At 38.8% G+C, this 19116-nt stretch overlaps 1 protein-coding gene and 1 long non-coding RNA gene across 3 annotated transcripts; one reads left to right on the top strand and one right to left on the bottom strand.

Annotated features, from left to right (window-relative positions):
- Positions 1 to 664: 664 nt before the first annotated feature.
- Positions 665 to 9885, bottom strand: BOLA3 (bolA family member 3). 2 transcript variants are annotated; one of them, XM_034430636.3, is made up of 4 exons: positions 9770 to 9885; positions 9441 to 9567; positions 7188 to 7276; positions 665 to 1849 (listed from the first exon to the last, which is right to left on the bottom strand). In XM_034430636.3, the coding sequence occupies exons 1-4, from the start codon at positions 9806 to 9808 to the stop codon at positions 1703 to 1705; spliced, it is 402 nt and encodes a 133-aa protein (XP_034286527.1). In that variant the 5' UTR covers positions 9809 to 9885; the 3' UTR covers positions 665 to 1702. The 2 variants fall into 2 exon arrangements, with proteins under 2 accessions (XP_034286527.1, XP_034286528.1); XM_034430637.3 differs by lacking the exon at positions 665 to 1849 and adding an exon at positions 4086 to 6873.
- Positions 9882 to 13833, top strand: LOC117673326 (uncharacterized). Its single transcript, XR_004593482.2, has 2 exons — positions 9882 to 10112; positions 10744 to 13833. It is a non-coding gene; the product is annotated as an uncharacterized LOC117673326 (long non-coding RNA).
- Positions 13834 to 19116: the final 5283 nt, after the last annotated feature.

Raw genomic sequence — 19116 nt, 5'->3', positions numbered from 1 at the left:
CCGTGAATTCTGATTCGCGAAGCAGGGCAAACTCTGCGCTCATTGGCCTGTGCGCCCCCCTCCCGGCGCGCAGCCTGCGCTTGTGCTGAAGGATAGACTACTCTTATACTCGAGGCTCCTTGCAGGGGAATAACCAGTAGGGATCCGCCATGTGCTAAATGATTTGCTGTCTACAAGTTTACCCAAAATTCCCCAAAATTTTTCTAAGACTGCCTCTGAACAAATCGACGCTGACTTTTAGTGTTAGTTTTTTTCAAAATGTGTAAATTGTTTTGCAATTTCCTGTAAATTTTCCCCAGATATGTATTAAAATGACTAATTCCTAAGCCTTTTTTTCTCCTTGTGAAAAAAGGGACAAGATTTGCCCTTCCTCGACCTATCAATGCTCCAAGAGTTCCTAAAGATAACAGTGTGTATTAATTTTAGCCATACCAATCATGAAAGCAATATTACTAATAGCAAATGACAGTGGAAAAACCCCTGAAAAATATAATAAACTGATTATTGCACCAAGAACAGTAACTACCTAAGTTTGGCAACATTACTAGAAAATCTTTGTTTTAAAAAAGGTTTTTTAAAATTTTCATACAATCAGATAGTGTCTTCCAAATTCTTTTAGCCAGAACCCAAGTTGATGGTAAATTCAAAATATTTGAAATATAGCTAAGAAGAACATAAGTATCTTTATTACACAAATGATCAATTCAGAATAATAGTAACAATTTTCTTAGTCCAAATGTGGCAAGAATAAGCCAAATCCAGTAATGGGACAAGTTCAAATTACGTCTAGCACCTAAATTGCATATCCAGCAAAAATTAGCATTATCACTATTAAACATTCTCTGAGATATCCAAAGTATTCAGTTTATTAATTTTACGATCAAGGAAGTTAACTTCTTGTCCTTTAAAAAAACATCTGGGTTACCACAAATGGTGCATCAATTGTCAGTTTCATCAACTCCCAATAAAAGGGTGACTGGTTTGAAGTGGCGGCTGATTCTTCCCAACCCATGAAAGCTTTTAATAACAACAGTGCCATCTGCATCAAATTGCTGAAATCACAAGTGCTCAGGCTGAATAATTTCCCCAAAAGCACTCTGGGATCAGAAATTTTGTCTTTCTTTTTTTTTTTTAATTTGATTTATATGCCGCCCTTTTCCAGAGACTCAGGGCGGCTTACAATGTGCTAAGCAATAGCCTTCATCCTTTTTGTATATTTATACAAAGTCAGCTTATTGCCCCCAGAACTGGGTCCTCAATTTACCTACCTTAGAAAGGATGGAAGGCTGAGTCAACCTTGAGCCTGGTGAGATTTGAACCTGCAGTAATTGCAGGCAGCTGGTCTTAATAACAGGGTGCTTTAGACCACTGTACTACCAAGGCTCCTTAATAGTAAGCTCCTTAAGCTCTATAAGAATGTTAAAAATACATTTTCACAGTACCCTGTTGACCAAAATAGTAAAGTCGTGAGAGGCCCAGCTTAGCTAGAAAATAATATATCGAGTTTATTATTTTCATAAATGGTCAAAATTGCACCTTTAATCCATATTAGTACTTTCCATATCATGCAGCTTTCAGGGTTGGCATTCTGAACTATCCCCACAAATCATTCAAGATCAGTCAGTAGGTATGTACTACTTTTCCAGAAGCTGAAGTCAGAATACGGTTCCTCCTCATTGCCAAGGGAATTGCACGTCCTTTCCTAGATAGTGAGCAGCTGCTCAACTATATCTTTCTCTTTATATTGAAGCTCTTTAGAAGGGCAATGGATCGAATTTGCATATGACAAGCTGGTGGGAACAGCCAACACTCCAGAAGATAGCTCAAGATGCAGACTTGAACACTGGGCCTATTAACAAAATAAAATTTAATGGTGAGAAAGTATGGTTTTATACTTAGGCAATGACACAGGTACAGAATAGGTGGTACCTGGTTTAATAACATCTAGGAGTCCTAGTCGAAAATCACATAAATATAAGCCAGCAGTATGTTGCAGCCACCAAAAAAGCCAATGCAGTCCTAAGCTGCATTAATCAAGATCATGTGAAGTGTTGGTAACGCTTTATAATGCTTTGTGGTAAGACCACACTTGTAATAATATTACATCCAGCTTTGGTTGCTATGATATTGATACTGAGATTGATATTGAGAGGTTGAGCCTCTAGAAGGCACAGAGAACAACAATGATTAGGAGGCTAAAGGCTAAAACATATGAAGAAAGATTGCAGGAATTGGATATGTCTAGTCTAATGAAAAGAAGGACTAGGGGTTATACAATAGCAGTAACCCAATATCTGCTACAAAGAAGAGGGGGTCACCCTATTCTCCAAAGTACCTGAAGGCAGAACAAGAAGCAATGGATAGAAAGTAAACGAGAACCAACCTAGAACTAAGGAGAAATTTCCTGACAGTGAAACAGCTTGCCTCCAGAAATTATGGTGCTCCATAACTGGAGGTTTTAAACAAGAGATTGGATAGCCATTTGTCTGAAATGTATAGGTATAGGATCTCTTCTTTGTGCAGGGGATTGGATTAGAAGACTTCCAAGGTCCCTTCCCATTCTGTTATTCTATTCTATTATTCAGTTTGTCTTGCTTTGCTGAAAACACCGCCATGCCTGAGCAAAACTTCACAAGCATGAACAATTGTCCCAGTGAAATAGTTGCATCTTTAATTCTCCGTTCCACTGAGAGGCAACAAAACACCATTATAACTAAGATCCCAGCAGAATAAAGGATAAGGAACCTGGTGAGTTCTTGTGCACTCTTTAGCATCAGCAATCATGGCTGGAACTAGAGATGCCATGCCCCAGTCCTAATTTGAGAACCACTCATTGACTCAGAGAACTCACATCTAAAGGATCACGGATTAAAAAACCCTATTTCCAAACCCATTGTCCTCCAGAGGCTGAGGGGTTATCAGACCTGAAAACTAATTAATCTGGATTCGATCACAGAGTGGTTCTCAGGATCCTACTGTCAATATTCAATTCATAGTAGTGAAAGAAACCCTAGGAAAGCCTGTCCTTTCGAGGGAAATGGTTTGACCCAGATGAATGTGTTTTGACAAATGCTGTTCTGGAACTGATTACAGCCTTTCTCGTCAGCAAAGGAGAAATCTGGAATCCGTGGTGAATTCAATTAATAGGCAAGGATGTTTCCAAATGTAAAATGTGGCAGGATTCTCTGTATAGCTTCTATGTCAGCATTGTGCAAGATCAGCGCTTGTGAGAAATATGTTTGTGCTGCACTGGTTTGTTTTGTTAGACTGACTCTTCATACTAAATCTGTATTACTAAAACTCTTGTAACCTTTAACTAGGCGAAATGGTGCGTCATAGGACAACAATTTTTGAACCAAGATACCTCAAATAGGCTGTTACAGAATGCACCCAAAATCTAGGATCCATGACTTCTGCGAGATTGAAATTTGGCAAATTTGTGGTCGCTTCAGTGATGCCATGTTGCTCTGCCACTGCCTGGAAGTTCAGTAGCCCCCGCACCCCAGCAGAAGCCTGGTCTCTTCTTTGGCTGCTGAAGATCAAGTAGACCGGTCCTGCCCTAGCTCTCAGCCTGCCATGGCCAAACTGGCAGAGAACTACTGCTCCCAATACTTTTTTGCCCTTGTTCATTCCGTTTCTGTTCCGTTTAGGTTAAAAAAAAAAAAACACCTCTAAAATGATGACCCAACAGGTAAATGGTTTGTTTAATTACAGATTCAAAGGAAGATTCTTTTTTCATTGTACTAAGGACCCAATGTGGTCTTTTCTCCAATTCTATCCTCAATCTCTCATGCCTCTGACCCCAATGTTTTCTTGTGATCAGAATATTTCTACTGTGTTTCCCCGAAAATAAGACCTTGTCTTATATTTTTTTGAACCCTGAAATAAGCACTTGGCCTTATTGCCATGCACTCAAAAGCCCAATTGGGCTTATTATCAGAGGACATCTTATTTTGGGGGAAACAGGGTAGGAAATTTATATCTTTAGTTGAAAGTCAAAGTATTGCCTACTGAACCCAATATGGTGGTTAAACAGCCATACTTTTGCTGGACAATGATGCTGTGTCAAAGATAATCCAGGCTTATTTATTTATATCCCACCTTTATTATTTTTTCAAATAACAGCACAGTGAACCACCTTTCTCCTATTTTCTTCACAACAACCACCGTGGTGAGGTGAGTTGGGCTGAGAGAACTGTTGGCTTATTTATATAATTGATTTGCTATCCATCTCATAGCAAATAACTCTATCCAGCTTCCAGCATTAAATGCTTTTCATGGCTAAGGCTCGGGTAAGTCTAGAACTCACTGCCTTCTGGTTTCTAGCCTGGTACCTTAACCACTAGACCAAACAGGCTCTAATAATTCTAAATAGTTGCATAGATTGAGGAAACCACACCAGATATAAGTAGAAGCTGAAGCCAATCAAGAGACATCTTTACAAAGGTCCCATGAAAATTGCAGTGTAAGCTGTAAAATACACTTAATAGTTTAAAAAAAGCCATCATTCTCTCTTCCTCCCTCCCTCTCCAGCAAAAATAAACATGATTAAGGACCATGATGGAAGCTTTGTACATTATTCCACAAGTAGACATTTTATTGTCACAATGACCTCCTATAAAAACATAGCTGTATTATTTAGTCCTTCCACATAACAAAGAAGTGTGTCAGGGTAACAATGTTTGCATGAGTGTTTACAAGCTTGGAAAGGATTAGGATACATTCAGCATGGTGGCCTCTACTTTATGAGGGTTTGCAGTTCACACAAAGTTGTGCCTGTGAGTAAAGCTCTACCCCAAACTCAAATTATTTCCCTGAGCTGGCTGCCACTTCTGTAGCGGATGACTTCCTTGTGTGATTGACTAAGAGCTATAAAGCAGGGGTGTCAAACTCATGGCCCGCTGGCCGGAAGAATCACATGCTGGTCCCGGCCCTGGCCAGTTCAGCAAAGGGGGATAAAGTCCCAACACGTCACATGATGCCACCGTGACACGAGTTTGATAGCCCTGCTATAGAAGGTGCAACTTCTCTAATGCAGGAGGGGAGAAGAGGCTTACTCGCACAATACTACGCTTCCCTCTTGAAATATTGAGCCCCAATATTGTGCTTCCCCCTTACAGACTCTGTGTAATACCTTAACAGGTGCTCTTCACTAATATCAGTCTATATTATATTCGATGTAATCACTAGGAGTCAAAAATGATTTGATGGCACACAATCCATTTACCCATCCAATGCTCTGCCCAGTTCAGAACCACAAAGCACGTGTGGGTCAGAAAGCTTAAGTTATCACTGCTCATAAGGACTTTTATATTTGACATCTATTTAGTTCTCTCAATTAGTGGGAAACAAAAATAAAGACTATTACTGAAATCAAAATGAGTATTACTTCTAAGAGGAATGAGTGGTGCGGTGGCCCCGAGGTGGAGCTCTCGCCTCACAATCAGGAGGCTGTGATTTTGATCCTAGTTGAGGTAGATAGTTCTCTCTTTGGGCACATTGAGACTATATCATTAAAAGAAGATGATGATGATTACTTCTAAGAGGAATATTTGTAAATGAGCTTGACTATTTTTCTAGCTTCCCTACAAGGGTACAAAAAGAATACCACTCTATTAAGGAAGTATGATTCTTAAAGCTGTGGCACCTTTCAAGTTCTGGTGCAGTGCTCAGGATAAGACCAAAGTACACACAGTTCTTGGTTAACAATGGTAATGGATTGGGAATGGGAATCCCATCACGACGTGGCATGGTCATAAAGCGTGACATCACATAACTGCGCTGGTTTATGCCAGCAGCTCCAGAGGTTCCACACAGTCGTTAAGTATGTTACCATTGGTGACCTCCTGCCAGCTTCTCCACTGACTTTACTTTTCAGAAGCTAACAGTGGAGATCACGTGACCATTGTAAATGTGAGCTGGTTGCCCAGTGACTGAACTGCAATATGTGACTCCAGGGAAGTTGCAAGAGCTTCAAGTCTCTTCCTTCACCACTGTCATCACTCAGAATGACTGCTGAATAAATGGTCATTAACCAAAGATTACCTGTAATGCTTCAAATAACATTTTAAGCATGCAGAGCCCTACTAGAAAGAAAACAGCAGGATTTGGCCTTTACAATTGAATTGGAAAAAAAAAAAGTCATTTAAATTTATTTCCCACCTTCAGAATGCTATAATGTCAAACTATTCCTCATTAAAACTCTATCTTATTTGGTATTACATTTAAAGCAATAAATAGATCAACACCTTCTCAACAACAGAAGGAAAAGGCAGTCCTGCCCATCATAGCTAATGATGATGCATTACTGGGATTGTTTAAAGATAATCTTAGAAAACTAGACTGTCCGAGAATTGGTATAAAAGCAGCCTTTTTATAAGAAAGGCTCTTTAGACTTCAAGCAATTTTAATACTTGTGAGTCTACAACTATTAGCATCCCCTATTATCAGAAACTTCAACAAAAGCAGCAGCAATTTGTGTTATATTTCAAATAAATTTCCATCTGAGCCATGACAGAGTTTTGAATTAAAAATAAGAGCAAGATAATATTGCAAGTATTTTTTCCTATTCTTTTTCGTTCTTAGCTTTAATACCACGGATAAGGAGACTTTCACTGTAGTCTTCTTGAAAAAAACTCTAATACAATTAAACGAGTTAAATTTTCAATCTGACATAAATATTGCTGCTGAAACCAGGCATTGGTGATTGGAAGGGGGAAAGACAGAAATACAGCCCACTAGTTTTATGATTTTCCAGTGGGCATCTTCTCACAACTTCTGAAAGGCGTAATTTTCATATCAGTCAGTTCTGTGCTTGGGAACAGAAGTGAATATCCGCAGTCCATGCATTGTTTTAATTTCTTCACTTAGAGCCTAGAAGAAGGAGGCATTGTATGCAAAAGAAAAAAATAATTTCAGGCAGAAACTGGCAACATATAATATATAAGCTATCCATTCATAGGATAAGAAACAAGCCCAAATACTAAATATAGCAGTTTTCACTTTACTTAGAACAATATTTCTAGGCCACCTTTGAGAACAGAGCTCCTTCCAATTAAAATTAAGACATCTGAACAATGCAAAAGAATCATGAGAGGCATGCATGAAATCCAAAGGAGTAAATAATTGGAAATACTTGAAATCCAAAGCTCCTGTAGAATTCCCAGTGTTAAGGTCCACATGCTTACCTGATTAACCATCTGGTGCTGCTGAATTGTTCTCTTTTCCTTAAAATCTTCTGATTCTACATGTATTTCGTACATTGCTCCACAACCACCTTGACAAAATGAGTTGATTTTATCACATTTAGGGATTAATCTGCTTCAATCTTTTCAGCTGCTTAAAACTTCACGTTTTTAATCTTAGTAAGACTATTTTAAGTAGAGATTATATGTTCCTATCATGGGAAATAAGTATTTCATAACTGAATATAAAAAGCAATAGCTCACAAGCAGAAAATAATAAATCATTTAGGAAGCATCTTTTGAATAATATGGGACAAGATTAAGCTCATTTTAGGTAACGTTCAGACTAATGTTTACTAGAGATCAGTTGGATTCTCAGTTAAAACCATATCTAAAAACAAACGAACCTGATCATTCACATCTCCCAGCTAGAAACCATCTTAACCAAACTTTTTAACTATTTCCATGGTATTTATTCAGATATTTATCCAAAATGCATTAATTAACCAAGGGTGCGCACCCTATCTTACTCCCTCTTCAATATCAATTTATTTACCCATCAAGTCCATTTAGAGTATTCACTTCCTCCATATTCGTACAATATCCCATCATCCAAGGAAACATGAAAGTATCAGGCAAGCAATGAGGGAACTAAATTCTAGTCCTGCCTTAGGTACTAAATCAATTGGCTGATATCCACTCATCCTCAGAAGAAGCTATGGCTATGTGGTGTTAGCTCTCCTCATCTACTTCAAATCACTTTTTATTTACATCAAAAGTGTTGTGCATTTTCTCTACCTTTTTAAATCTTCAGTCTCTCAGACTATTTTTTTCTCATCCAGTTTCCTTCATTTCACTTATTTTGCCAAGAATATTTTTTCATGCATTCCACTGGAATAATCCCACATGATTCTGAGATACTCACTTCACTAACATTTTATCTTGTATTCATTCAGAAAGTGTTGATATTCAAAGCTTCTATTTCATTTGGATTTTTGTTATGGTGTTTAGATTGGGATCAAGATTTTTAATTCAACTCTCTCTTCTAGGAGGTCCATCCAAGTGGACATATATAATTATAGAGCCACCATTATGTCATTTTGTCATGTCACTTTTTCTGTCCAGTGGAATATCATTCTTGTCACTACACATTTTTTATCTAGTTTTCATTAATTCCATTGAGAGAATAATCTATTTTTTCACAGAAGATTTATGCTTTATTATCGTTATGGATTGTTTTATCCAGTCACTCTACTTTGTCTCACATTCAGAAAGTTTTCATCATCTTGTGTGTATCCTTCACAAACTATCTCAATTCTTCATTAAAAACAATCAAACCAACTATGATTTTAGAATTATAGTTATTATTTATGCTTAATTTATGTGTTCAAAAGTTATTTTTCTAAAAAGAAACTCACCAATCAATCAGCACTCTTAGTGAGATTCAAAGGCCCAGCTTTTCTGCTGCCTCTCATTTTGTTCCACTCATCCATTCATATCAGAACATTTTTCTCTCCAGATTGCAGTCATTAAGAATGTTGCATTATTTTTCCCAAAATTCATCTCTGGTTCTTCCATTATGACTTTCATGGAGAATAACATACACTCTTAGTTTCATATGCAACTGACTTACAACAACTTAGATACCATCAATTCATACTTTCTAGCATATGTTTTAGCCCATTCATTCGTTAATGAATTCATTAAACATATTTCAGCAACTATATGCAGTATTTTCTGCAATACCAATTTGAAGATGTTGTGCAATATACCACGTCATATACCATTGCTTAACAGATTTACCCCAAGCAAGTACACACTATTCTGTGTCAGCTAAGATCTCTCTAAATCAATATAACATTGCTTGCATTCTACCAACTATCAGTATATACTTCAGGATGTGGACGTTTTATGTGTTGTTTGACTAGCTGTGTCACTGGATTATTTTGCTAAAGCATTTCAATCTTTTGAGAACTCTTTCAAAACCTAATGTACATTTAACAGTTAAAAAAAAGATGGACTCAATCTTAACCTAAGGATTAAGATTATAAATGCAATGAAACACCAATCAACAACTTTCTTCAAATCTGACGTTGCAGTAAAATGACCGAGAGAACACAAGAGCTACGGCAGTAGAATAAGCAGACAAATCCTCCAGATGCGAATGACAGACAGCCGCATGAAGGTCATCGCAGAAAACCCCTAGAATCCCAGAGAGATTTCAGTGGGGACCTAGTGAGAAACGTCTCTCCTCACCTGAGATATCGACGACTTTAATCGCAACAGCCTGGGGGAACTTCTCCTGAAGGACTCGGGTCATCCGGATTTCCCCCTCAGTTTGGGAAGCAAAGGACCGCCCTCCGCGGCGCAGAAGAAAAGCGATCTGCGGGGAAACGGACACGATTGTGGTTAGCAGCAAGTAAAGCTGGATCAAAGCCCCCCCCCCGGGGGACTCCGCTCCGGGATCCCGAAGGATCGCGCAGGGAAGGCAGCGAGGGATTCCCCGCTTCGGGCAGTCCGCGCCCACTTTATCCCTTTGGTCATCCTCCGCCAGTCTCCCCCGGAGCCTCCCCCCGGGCACCGACCTTCCTCCGGCAGGCGGGAAACCAGGCGGCAGCGGCCATGATGCCGTGACGTCAGAGGTCGGCGCGGGTCGCCGGCGCCGGGTGATGACGTAGAGCTGGCGCTCCCGCCGCCAATTGGCGCGGCGGCCGAAGGACGAGGACGGTGCTCCTCCCCCCCACCCTGCCTGCTGCGCCGCTCTGGCTGTCGGAGGCGCCGGGCTAACGGAGGGCGGGAGGGGCTCGGGGAACCTTGGCAAACGGCTCGCCTTGCCGCTTGGAGAGCGGCCCAGAAAAGCGCAGTCATACAGACAGATACGGCTGATCCTTACAACCGTTCGTTTAGTGACCGGTCAAAGTTACAACGGTACTGAAAAAAAGACTTATGACGGTTTCAGCGGTCACGTCGTCAAAATCCGGATGCTTGGCAGCTGGTTCACATTTACGACGGTCGCGGTGCCCCGGGGTCACGTGATCAGGCTCTTGTGACTTTCTGACAAGCAAATTCAATGGGGAAGCCAGGTTCACTTCACAACCGTGTTATTAATTTAACAACTGCAGTGAATCACTTAATAAATGGGGCAAGAAATGTAAAATGGGGCAAAACTCAGTAAATTTCTCAGCAACATAAATTTTGGGCTCCACTGTGGTTGTAAGTCGAGGACTCCCTGTACTACTTTTATTATAAAAGGGAACCATTTTGGTGTAGTGGAGAAGGTGCTGGCCTAGAAACCAGGAGACAGTAAGTTCTAGCCCCGTCTTAGACATGAAAGGCAGCTGGGTGACTTCGAGCCAGGTCCTTTTTGTCAGCCCAGCCCACCTGGCAGGGTTGTTATTGGGAAAATAGGTAGCAGGAATATTAGATATCCCACCTTGACCTTTTATTTAAAAAGAGATAAAAATCTAGTAATGTTACAACATCTGCATCTTGCAAGTCTGAGTGTGCTTCCCCCTCCCTCTTCAAGAGGTCAAGTCTGAGGTGCTTTCTCCGATTACAGGGTGTCCGAGTGTTTGACCAAGGGCCTGGTTGTGGCTCTTCTTCCTGCTCTTCAGGCATCCAGGAAGTGTTGCAAAGGAAGGGCTGTCTCGAGATCATCCTCCTGCGACTGGAGAAGATGGTAATGTGGTGCCCCTTTCACTGCCTACGTGATTGATATGTGGATGTCACATATGTGATATGTGGATAATGTGGTGCCTATGCTGCTCTGGACCAACTGAGGGGTAACCAGGACATGAGAGACAGAATAAATATACCATTCCAGGCAAATGGCTGTCCATCTCTTCTTAAAACCTCCAATGACAGGACACCCACAACTTTTGGAGGGAAGTCGTTCCCCTAATTATTTGTTCTATTGGGAAATTTCTCCTTATTTCTAAGTTGGATCTCTCCTTGGTAAGTTTCTATCCATTATTTTTTAATCAGCTAGGTGAGAGATTCAGAACTGAGTATCATCTGCATGTTGACAATACCTCACCCCAGGTTGGCATATAACGTCACCCAGCTTTTTCATGTAGATTTTAAAGAGAAGGGGAGAGAAATCAAACCCTCCACAAATGTGGACCCGTCCCCAACCTCTGAAGCCAGTCCAAAAGGATGGTCAGCGATATCAAAAGCTGCTGGGAGGTCAGGGAGCACGAGGCTGGATGCACCAACTCTTATCTCTACTCTACCATAAGTCATCAACAAATATGACAAAAGACGTCTGCAGACTGAAACCTGACCAAAACTAGTTCAAATATAGTCCTTGACTTACAACCATTTGTTAAGCTACCATTCAAAGTTATAGTGGTACTGAAAAAACTGACTAATGACTAATCCTCACAGTTATGACCATTGCAGCATCCCCAGTCACACAATCAAAATTTGGGTGCTTGACATGATGGTTGGAGTCAGATGATTGGCTTTTGCGACCTTCCCAGATGGCCTCTGACAAAATCAACGGGAGAAGCCAGATTTGCTTAACAACCAGTTGATTCACTTAATCACAGCAAAAGATGTAAAATCGGGTAGGGCTCATTTAACAACTGCTTTGCTTAGCATGGAAAGTCTGGTTCCAACTGTGGTTGTAAGTCAAGGACTACCTGAAAGCCATTTCCTCCAGGTTCCCCTGAAGTTGAAGCCTGACCATCCTGTACATTGCCTTCCCAAGAAAGGGACATTTGGAGGCTGGATGACAATTGTTCATGATTGTTGGGTCCAGCAGTCTCTCAGCAACGTTTACCTGAGTAGACTGTCCATCATAGCCTCTTTTAAGGCTGAGAGAGGCAAAAGATTTCTCCCCAAAAAGGTTTAATAAATATGTTGAGCTTCAAGATGCACACACAAGGACCATGATCATTGATAACTTCATAAAAATTTCCATTTTAAATTAATAAAATTATTAAAAAGAATGGGGTGAGAATGAAAAGGAGGGAACCATCTAAACACTTTTTGTATAATACTTTTTTTTCTAAATGTTTTACTGTCTTTACAATATCAAGTATTGATATTAATACTTCATATAATCCAGTATCTGATTTTTTTTTAACATAAAGGATGCTGTGCTCCAGTGGTTAGATAGCCAAGGCCCTAGACATTGGGATTTGAACATAGATCTTTTTAATATTTAGATTTTATTGTGTTTTACTAATCTAGATAAAATGTTAATACACATTACTGATCCATGTATTATATGCCATACCCTAAATAAATAATTATATTCAAGCTTGTCACTACTGCTATCAATGATGGATTCTGGGCCTGTTCCCTGAGGACCAGATTTGCCAGACTGCTACTGGCAGATGCAGGCAGACAATAAAAAGATTGTCCAGATTTCACCACTGTAATCCCCATGATGTAATTCCTAATAGGGGTTCTTACTCAGCCTGTATCGGATGCACCCTTTGTTTCCCTCCAGTTATGATCCTTGTGTCTCTTCTTGCATTTCAATTCCTGAAGCTCCTCAGTAAATCAGGATGTATTTTGGGATTGCCGCCCAGGGAGAGGCCATGTAAGAGCAGTACAGTCCAAGCGCCCAATCTCTTGCCCATTCTAGGCCATGACCAGGGCCTCAACCAAACTGCCCACCAGACCCTCAGGAAAAGGCCCAAGCTCTCTGAAAGGAACCGAGTCCGTCAGTCATGTGAACTGAGCAGTAAAACAGGTGCTGCAGGCTGGTATCATGAATCTCCATAAATGTGGGTTGTTGTTGTTTTGCTAGAATCAGAAGATGAATTGGCTGTTCTTGTTTCTGTTTTAGCCAAGGCTGGAATTAACTAAATAAGTAATAGGGTCACATGGTTTGATTAACTAGCTTACTGAAAATCACAATTGGCTGAGTTCACAGAGCATACTAAATCACAAGCCTGCAAACTATGTTATGGCTTGTCTTAAATTTATTGTGTCATCCCAGACTGACTAACCATTAGCTTTAAGGAATCAGTTGCTTGTACTTGGTTCAGAACTGTTTCACAAAATGATTTTGCTTGCACATAAGTAGTCAAAACCACCTTTGCAATATGCCATTTAGTTGGTCAAAACAGTCTATCCCAGATCCTGATCAAATTCAATTGCATTTAGTAATTACTCCCCTTGGATTGGTAAATGGACATATTTACAATGTTTAAATTCAAAATGCCTTTTAAAAGACACAAAAATATTGTGTTTTTTGGGGGGGATGGGTTGAGTAAACTCTAAAATACTAAGATGAACCCAAGAGTGGCAACCAGAGGGCCGTGGAATGGTGGTGACCAATTCAGCGACACATGACAAAAGAAGAACTGGGGAGGATTCAGATAAGGGAAGGAATGGAATGGATGCAACGAAGAGGGAAGCCATTTCTTGTTCAGTTGTGAGGAAAAATAAATAAGAGAAAGAGCTAAAATAAAAATGGATTGAGATTGCATGAGTGGATAGATCTGTGGTCCGCATATCCTGAATAGGACAGCCCTGTATTTGTTGACTGGGAGAAAAACACACTGAATTTGAGTGCAAAAAATAAATATAAAATTTATTAAAACACCCACAATAGTTTAAGATATCCGGAATAATACATTTCACAAACCAGTTGGCTGTGTAACATAATAAAATACAAATTAAAAAAAAGAAAGATTCATACTTGCCATTTTTTGTATCCTAGAAATAAATTTGCCAAGACATTGATGGGGGGAAAAGTATGAAAGAAAAAATACAAGGAAATTATACAAAATAAAATTATCAGCATAGACTTACTGTACTAAGGTTATCTACAGTTTAATACACAAGTCCTATTGCCTTGAGACATTGTAAATCTACTGTTGTCAACCAACCCCAGATAAAACTTCATTTCAAGTAGCCACAGTCAAATCAACAAAGAAATCTTCACGTGTGGTCACAAGGTGGCCTCCGCTGGAGGTCTCGTTTACCAAATGTGAATTCAAGGAGACAAGAAATCCAATCCCTTGAGTAGTCACAGCCTTCGGTTAACTAAACTGAATTAGTCTGCCAAATCCAAACTGGTGTTTTCCTCATTTCTTTAAATTAAAAAAAGCATTTAAAAGACTGTGATATAACATTTGTTTAGAAGACAGATATGAATGAAAAATAAATGCCAAAAGCCAGCTAAATAGATATTTCCATAGACTGAATAGCAGGGAGTAAATCTCCAAAAGCAGGTGCTAAAATGAGAAAAAGCAACCAAAAATCGTAAAATAACAATAAATCCCTGATACTGGAGCAGAAGAAAACATAGCCAGTTTGCTTTACTATGCTTGGGCAAGAATAATAAATTTTAAAAAAAAAATTGTTTTGACCATGTAATAATAATCTTTCTGCATGCAAAGAATCTCAATGCTTTTAAAAGGACCAGCAATAACATTAGTTTGCTCTTCAATGTAACAGCTACATTTTGCCATCTTGAAAGCAATGTTCCAGATATTAAAAGTGTAAAATAGTATCATTTAAAGATATTTTTTACTGAAGGTTGGTATATCCAGTTGGTATATCACTAACTAACCTTTGCATATTGGGTTAAATTTTGTCATGATCATTCAGCACTGATCTTGCTTTCATTTTACTAATCAGCCACACAAGAATCACCAGATGGTAGCTTTGAAAAGTCATGTCCTTTTTGGTTATGCATGATAATAAAACCAGGATCCTGTTGAACCTGCCCCAAAAATGTTTTTGCAGAAAAAGAGAGAAGAACTTGTTTAAATCTATCAATTATGCCAATTTTTTATTTTTAATTAAAACAACTATTTTATTACTGATCATATTTTTCTTAAGATGTTACTTCTAAAACTATTTTCTCTTGTGGGTCACATTCTGCTGTGAGCTACTTCAGGAAGGCCTTGCATACTGTCAAGAACACACCATCTCTTAAATGCTCTAGAATATTCCTCAAGATAGTTCATTAATATTGAAAGTGAGAAATTGCCCAAGAATAGAATGCAAAAGGCTGTACAGTTACTAAGATGTCAAGTACAGTATTGAATTAATAAAATACATAACCTTATTTCTAATATTTGCAGCCATGCCATTATTTATAACTGAATCACAGGTTGCCACAATACTCTGTTTTCTGAGGTATTTTGAATGTATTGTGGTAACAGCAAGCTTATATGAGAAAATCCTGGTTCTATACACATTAAGCAAATTCTGTGAACCAAAGTGAAAAAGAGAAACTGAAGAAATGGAAAATAAATAGCACCAAAATAGTATTTTGTAAAAGTTTAAGACACATCTACTTACAAATAGCAAATACACAAAGCCATAATAGCAGGTTGAAGCTGACTTATTAGACTAAGGATTAGCCAACCTTGTATGATCAGATCCACATTCACACCACCTGCCCAAACCTAGCCTGCTAACAGGCTGGACTCTTGATTGATATTGACCTCAATAAATATGCTCACACTGAGGTGTAACTATGGTCCAACAAGGACTTTCCATGGGTAAGGCAAGCAGCACTGGGATGACAGCTCTAAAGTGTTTCCTGGTAACAATGAAAGCAAGCAAGCCAAGTAAGGCGGCAACTACGCTGCTTTTACAAATAGCTGCTTTTACAAATAGCTGCTCTCTCGGAGTGACCTCAAAACTTCAATTAAGCACCCATAGTTTTGCATAATAGTTACCAATATACAGTAATATGGATTGTTGCACCATGCACACTTGCTAAATTGGCACAAGTGTTACTCTGAGTACAGTTTGCAGTACCTTAATTTCTTTATTTTAAAGAAATGGGTTTTCATTTACCCATTTGTATCAAATAATTTGTGGCTTGATCCCAAAAGCCCTTTCCAGAGATGTTAATTTTGTAAAACTACAAATCTTACATTCTCAGAACCAGCCCTAGGAGTGCAGAACTGTCACTTAAACCAAAGAAATCTGTCCTGGATCTACATACATGTAAATGAAGCCAGATATGCACTTATGTATTTTAGATCCAGAATAGAAGTTTTAGAAACTACAAATATTTAAAATACTCAACCTTTCTGTTTTTAGTTAATTGTAGAGTTCTCTGGTTAGATAATAGCACCTAAGCAAGATGGAATCTGTTCCCTCACCTTAAAAAGCAACTTGTTTAAAGAACTCATCAAGGTAGCACCTTTTTATTACAAGATTTTAGTTGATTAAAAATATGCCTTTGAATGAGCCTACAAAGCACATTCTGGCATTATGCACCATCAGCTGTATCATCTCAGAATATTTTTGTTCCTTCCTCTTTTGCCTTTAGTGAGTGGGAGCTCAGCCTAGGCAAGTGTGAGCCTTCCCAGCCTTCCCTCACTCAGTTGGAGGTAATGGAATCCCCTGCACAGGAGAGGGGAGGCATGTTGGGCAAGAAAGGCATACACTGTGATGCCTTCTTTTGATGCTTCTTAGCTGCCTACTCGTCACAGAGCAGCAACAAGGAGACACACACCCATTTAACGTTTGTAACAAGTTTTGCAGACAAACAGCCACTTTTTGTCGAGCTGAAAAGCTGGTAAAGGAATTATGTCAAGTGCTCATCTGCCACTTGACCCTTCCATGCTTTGTACATAAACAATGACTGATGGGAACAACTCCTGATTTGACAAAAAGAGATTCAAGTGCCCAAAGCAGAGACTGTGTCCTATAGCCAAACAACCTCAAACTCCTCCCAGAGAAGTCAATGAGAACTAGCCAAGTCTTCATGTGCAACACAATTCAACGTTTCAAGAATTTTTCCAGGGATTATGGATTTTTTTTGTCTATAGCACCAGGGTTAAGCTTGATGGCACTTAATAACCTCTTTCCATCATTACGCCTCCTCCAATACATTTCAGTATTATATTTACTTATTTTGCTGTTGATTTATGAATTTGACACGTTGGTTCAAAAGACAATGCTTGTAGCATTTGTTCATGCTTTTAGAGAAGACAATGCAATGACCAGGGTGCCTAGCACCTTGACTTCCTACGTCTTAGGATATTCAGTCACAAGTGCAAACTGGCAGTGCTCACCAAGCTTACTGCAAGAAATTAATAGCATCATTAGCCCTACAAATCTTTTTGCGAGTTGACACAACGGCACCCCACTGGGTCATCTTTGAGCCTTAAGATGCCATTTACCCATACGCTTCTAAATACAAATAAACTGTGTCCTACAATTTTCTGAATTGTACAAACCAGGAGAAAATGACAGAGCCAATGAAAAGAATTTCTAACTTCTATCCACAACGCTAAAGCAGAGAATCCCGTGCATAGATCTATCTTTCACATGTAATTCTGAAGCAAACTTTTTTTCTCTCACAACTGAGATATGAGGTAGGTTTTATATATAGCATGAAAACAACCTCAGACTGCAGCTGACTTTTTGTATTAAAAACATAAATTTATCTGGGATCAGTCTTGTTTTTACTTAAAACATCTTTATGTTAAATCAGGCATGCGAAAAAGTATAATCAACCATGAACTCCATGGTAACTCTGTTTTCTGTTATTTTCTATTTGTATTTTTTATTGTACATATTTACTTCATGATTTTGAATTGCAAAATTGTAAATAATGAATGTGCCAGATTTTGATGGCATTCATATTCTATAGATTTAATACTGATTTATGACCAGATTTCTTTATATTTGTACCACAGTCATTTAGGCCTTTAAAAGGTATACTATTTCAGTAAAAACTAGTGATTCCAGTTTAACTTGCTTTGGACTTGTACAAGTTTGAACAAAGAACATAATTTGGTCCTTTTTGATTATTAGTGAAAATAAAACAAGTTGAAGAGCCGACCTTTGCATTAGCATTTCTCCTTTTCTCTGTATAAACTGATCTGGACCAAATAGGGACCTACCAGCTCAACACCTCTTGATCATCAGGTAATTCCTGGTTTTTGAAGACTCGGAACATGGAACCCTCCTTTTATGGAAGGTCCAGTGAACAGGATTTCCAGCTCAGAAAAGTATAATCTCAAGGCTGGACAGTTCCAAAGACAAGAAGTTGAATAATTAACATTATTTCAACAAGTCAGATGTATTGGAGCCCCTTTTTTTCCATATACTTTTACAAATTCTTGTTCTCTAAAATAATCTAAGTGAAGCTTTCAGATCACCTCAGCAACATTTACCAAATGAGATACTAAACCAAGGAATTTACATAAGCCTAAACAAACCATACAAAATATTGGGGTAGAAGAGATTCTTTTCTAGTTAATAGATCCACCTCACAACTATCAATGAGAGACAGGCATAAAGTTGGCCTAACAAGGCAGAGAAATTGTGTCTCGTGACTGGTTGTTCAGAGGGGGCTTCTAGATGGAACCATTACAGATTGCAAGGCCCAGTTTATTGCTTGAAAGCAACCTCTTCTCAATACTTCCCCTTCTGCCAACCATCTTAATTTGAAACAAAGCGGCTCTTAAATTGTAGTTCTTGCATCTGGACTCTGAAGTGATACAATTCAGAACCAATGATTAACCAACAGTTTTACTTTGTGTTTAATTGAGCCTCTGGTACAGATGCCCTGAAACCTGGCTGATTGACACCAATGGAAAATTAGTGGCTGGTGTCGGTTTAATCCTATGACACTCAGAACATTTCCTATAAATCTGCCTTGGAATAATTCTTAACAGCTATGATATGCTCATAGGTATGCATCCAAAATCAATTATAATTCATTGATTCTCCTTGCAAAATATAAGCAATTTTACAGAATACAGTAAACAAAAGAAATTAAGGACGGAAAAGCTTGTTAAATATTTTGTTTCTATTTACATTTCTCCCGCAATAATCTGTTTTAAAACATACTGTTCTTCAAGTTATTGGGTATCTCTTTCTTTTAAATCTTGGTGAAAGTGCTTTTAAATTTTTTTTTTTTTGCTATTTACAGTTTAAAATCAGAACCACATAAAACACACAGGATGCTCTACAGTGATAACCCACCCCCACC

Source organism: Pantherophis guttatus, chromosome 9 (genome assembly GCF_059756535.1).
Source record: "Pantherophis guttatus breed Tessera chromosome 9, ASM5975653v1, whole genome shotgun sequence".
In the NCBI taxonomy this organism is placed as follows: Eukaryota; Metazoa; Chordata; class Lepidosauria; order Squamata; family Colubridae; genus Pantherophis; species Pantherophis guttatus.
This window is presented reverse-complemented; position numbering and strand designations above follow the sequence as displayed.

What these genes read in the sequence shown, in the direction of transcription:
- BOLA3 (XM_034430636.3), bottom strand. Translation starts at nt 9,808, where the DNA reads ATGGCCGCTGCCGCCTGGTTTCCCGCCTGCCGGAGGAAG. An exon ending in TAAAGTCGTCGATATCTCAG is followed by an intron (nt 7,277 to 9,440) that starts GTGAGGAGAGAC and finishes CATTTTGTCAAG; the next exon opens with GTGGTTGTGGAGCAATGTAC. An exon ending in AGCACCAGATGGTTAATCAG is followed by an intron (nt 1,850 to 7,187) that starts GTAAGCATGTGG and finishes TTTTGTTAATAG; the next exon opens with GCCCAGTGTTCAAGTCTGCA.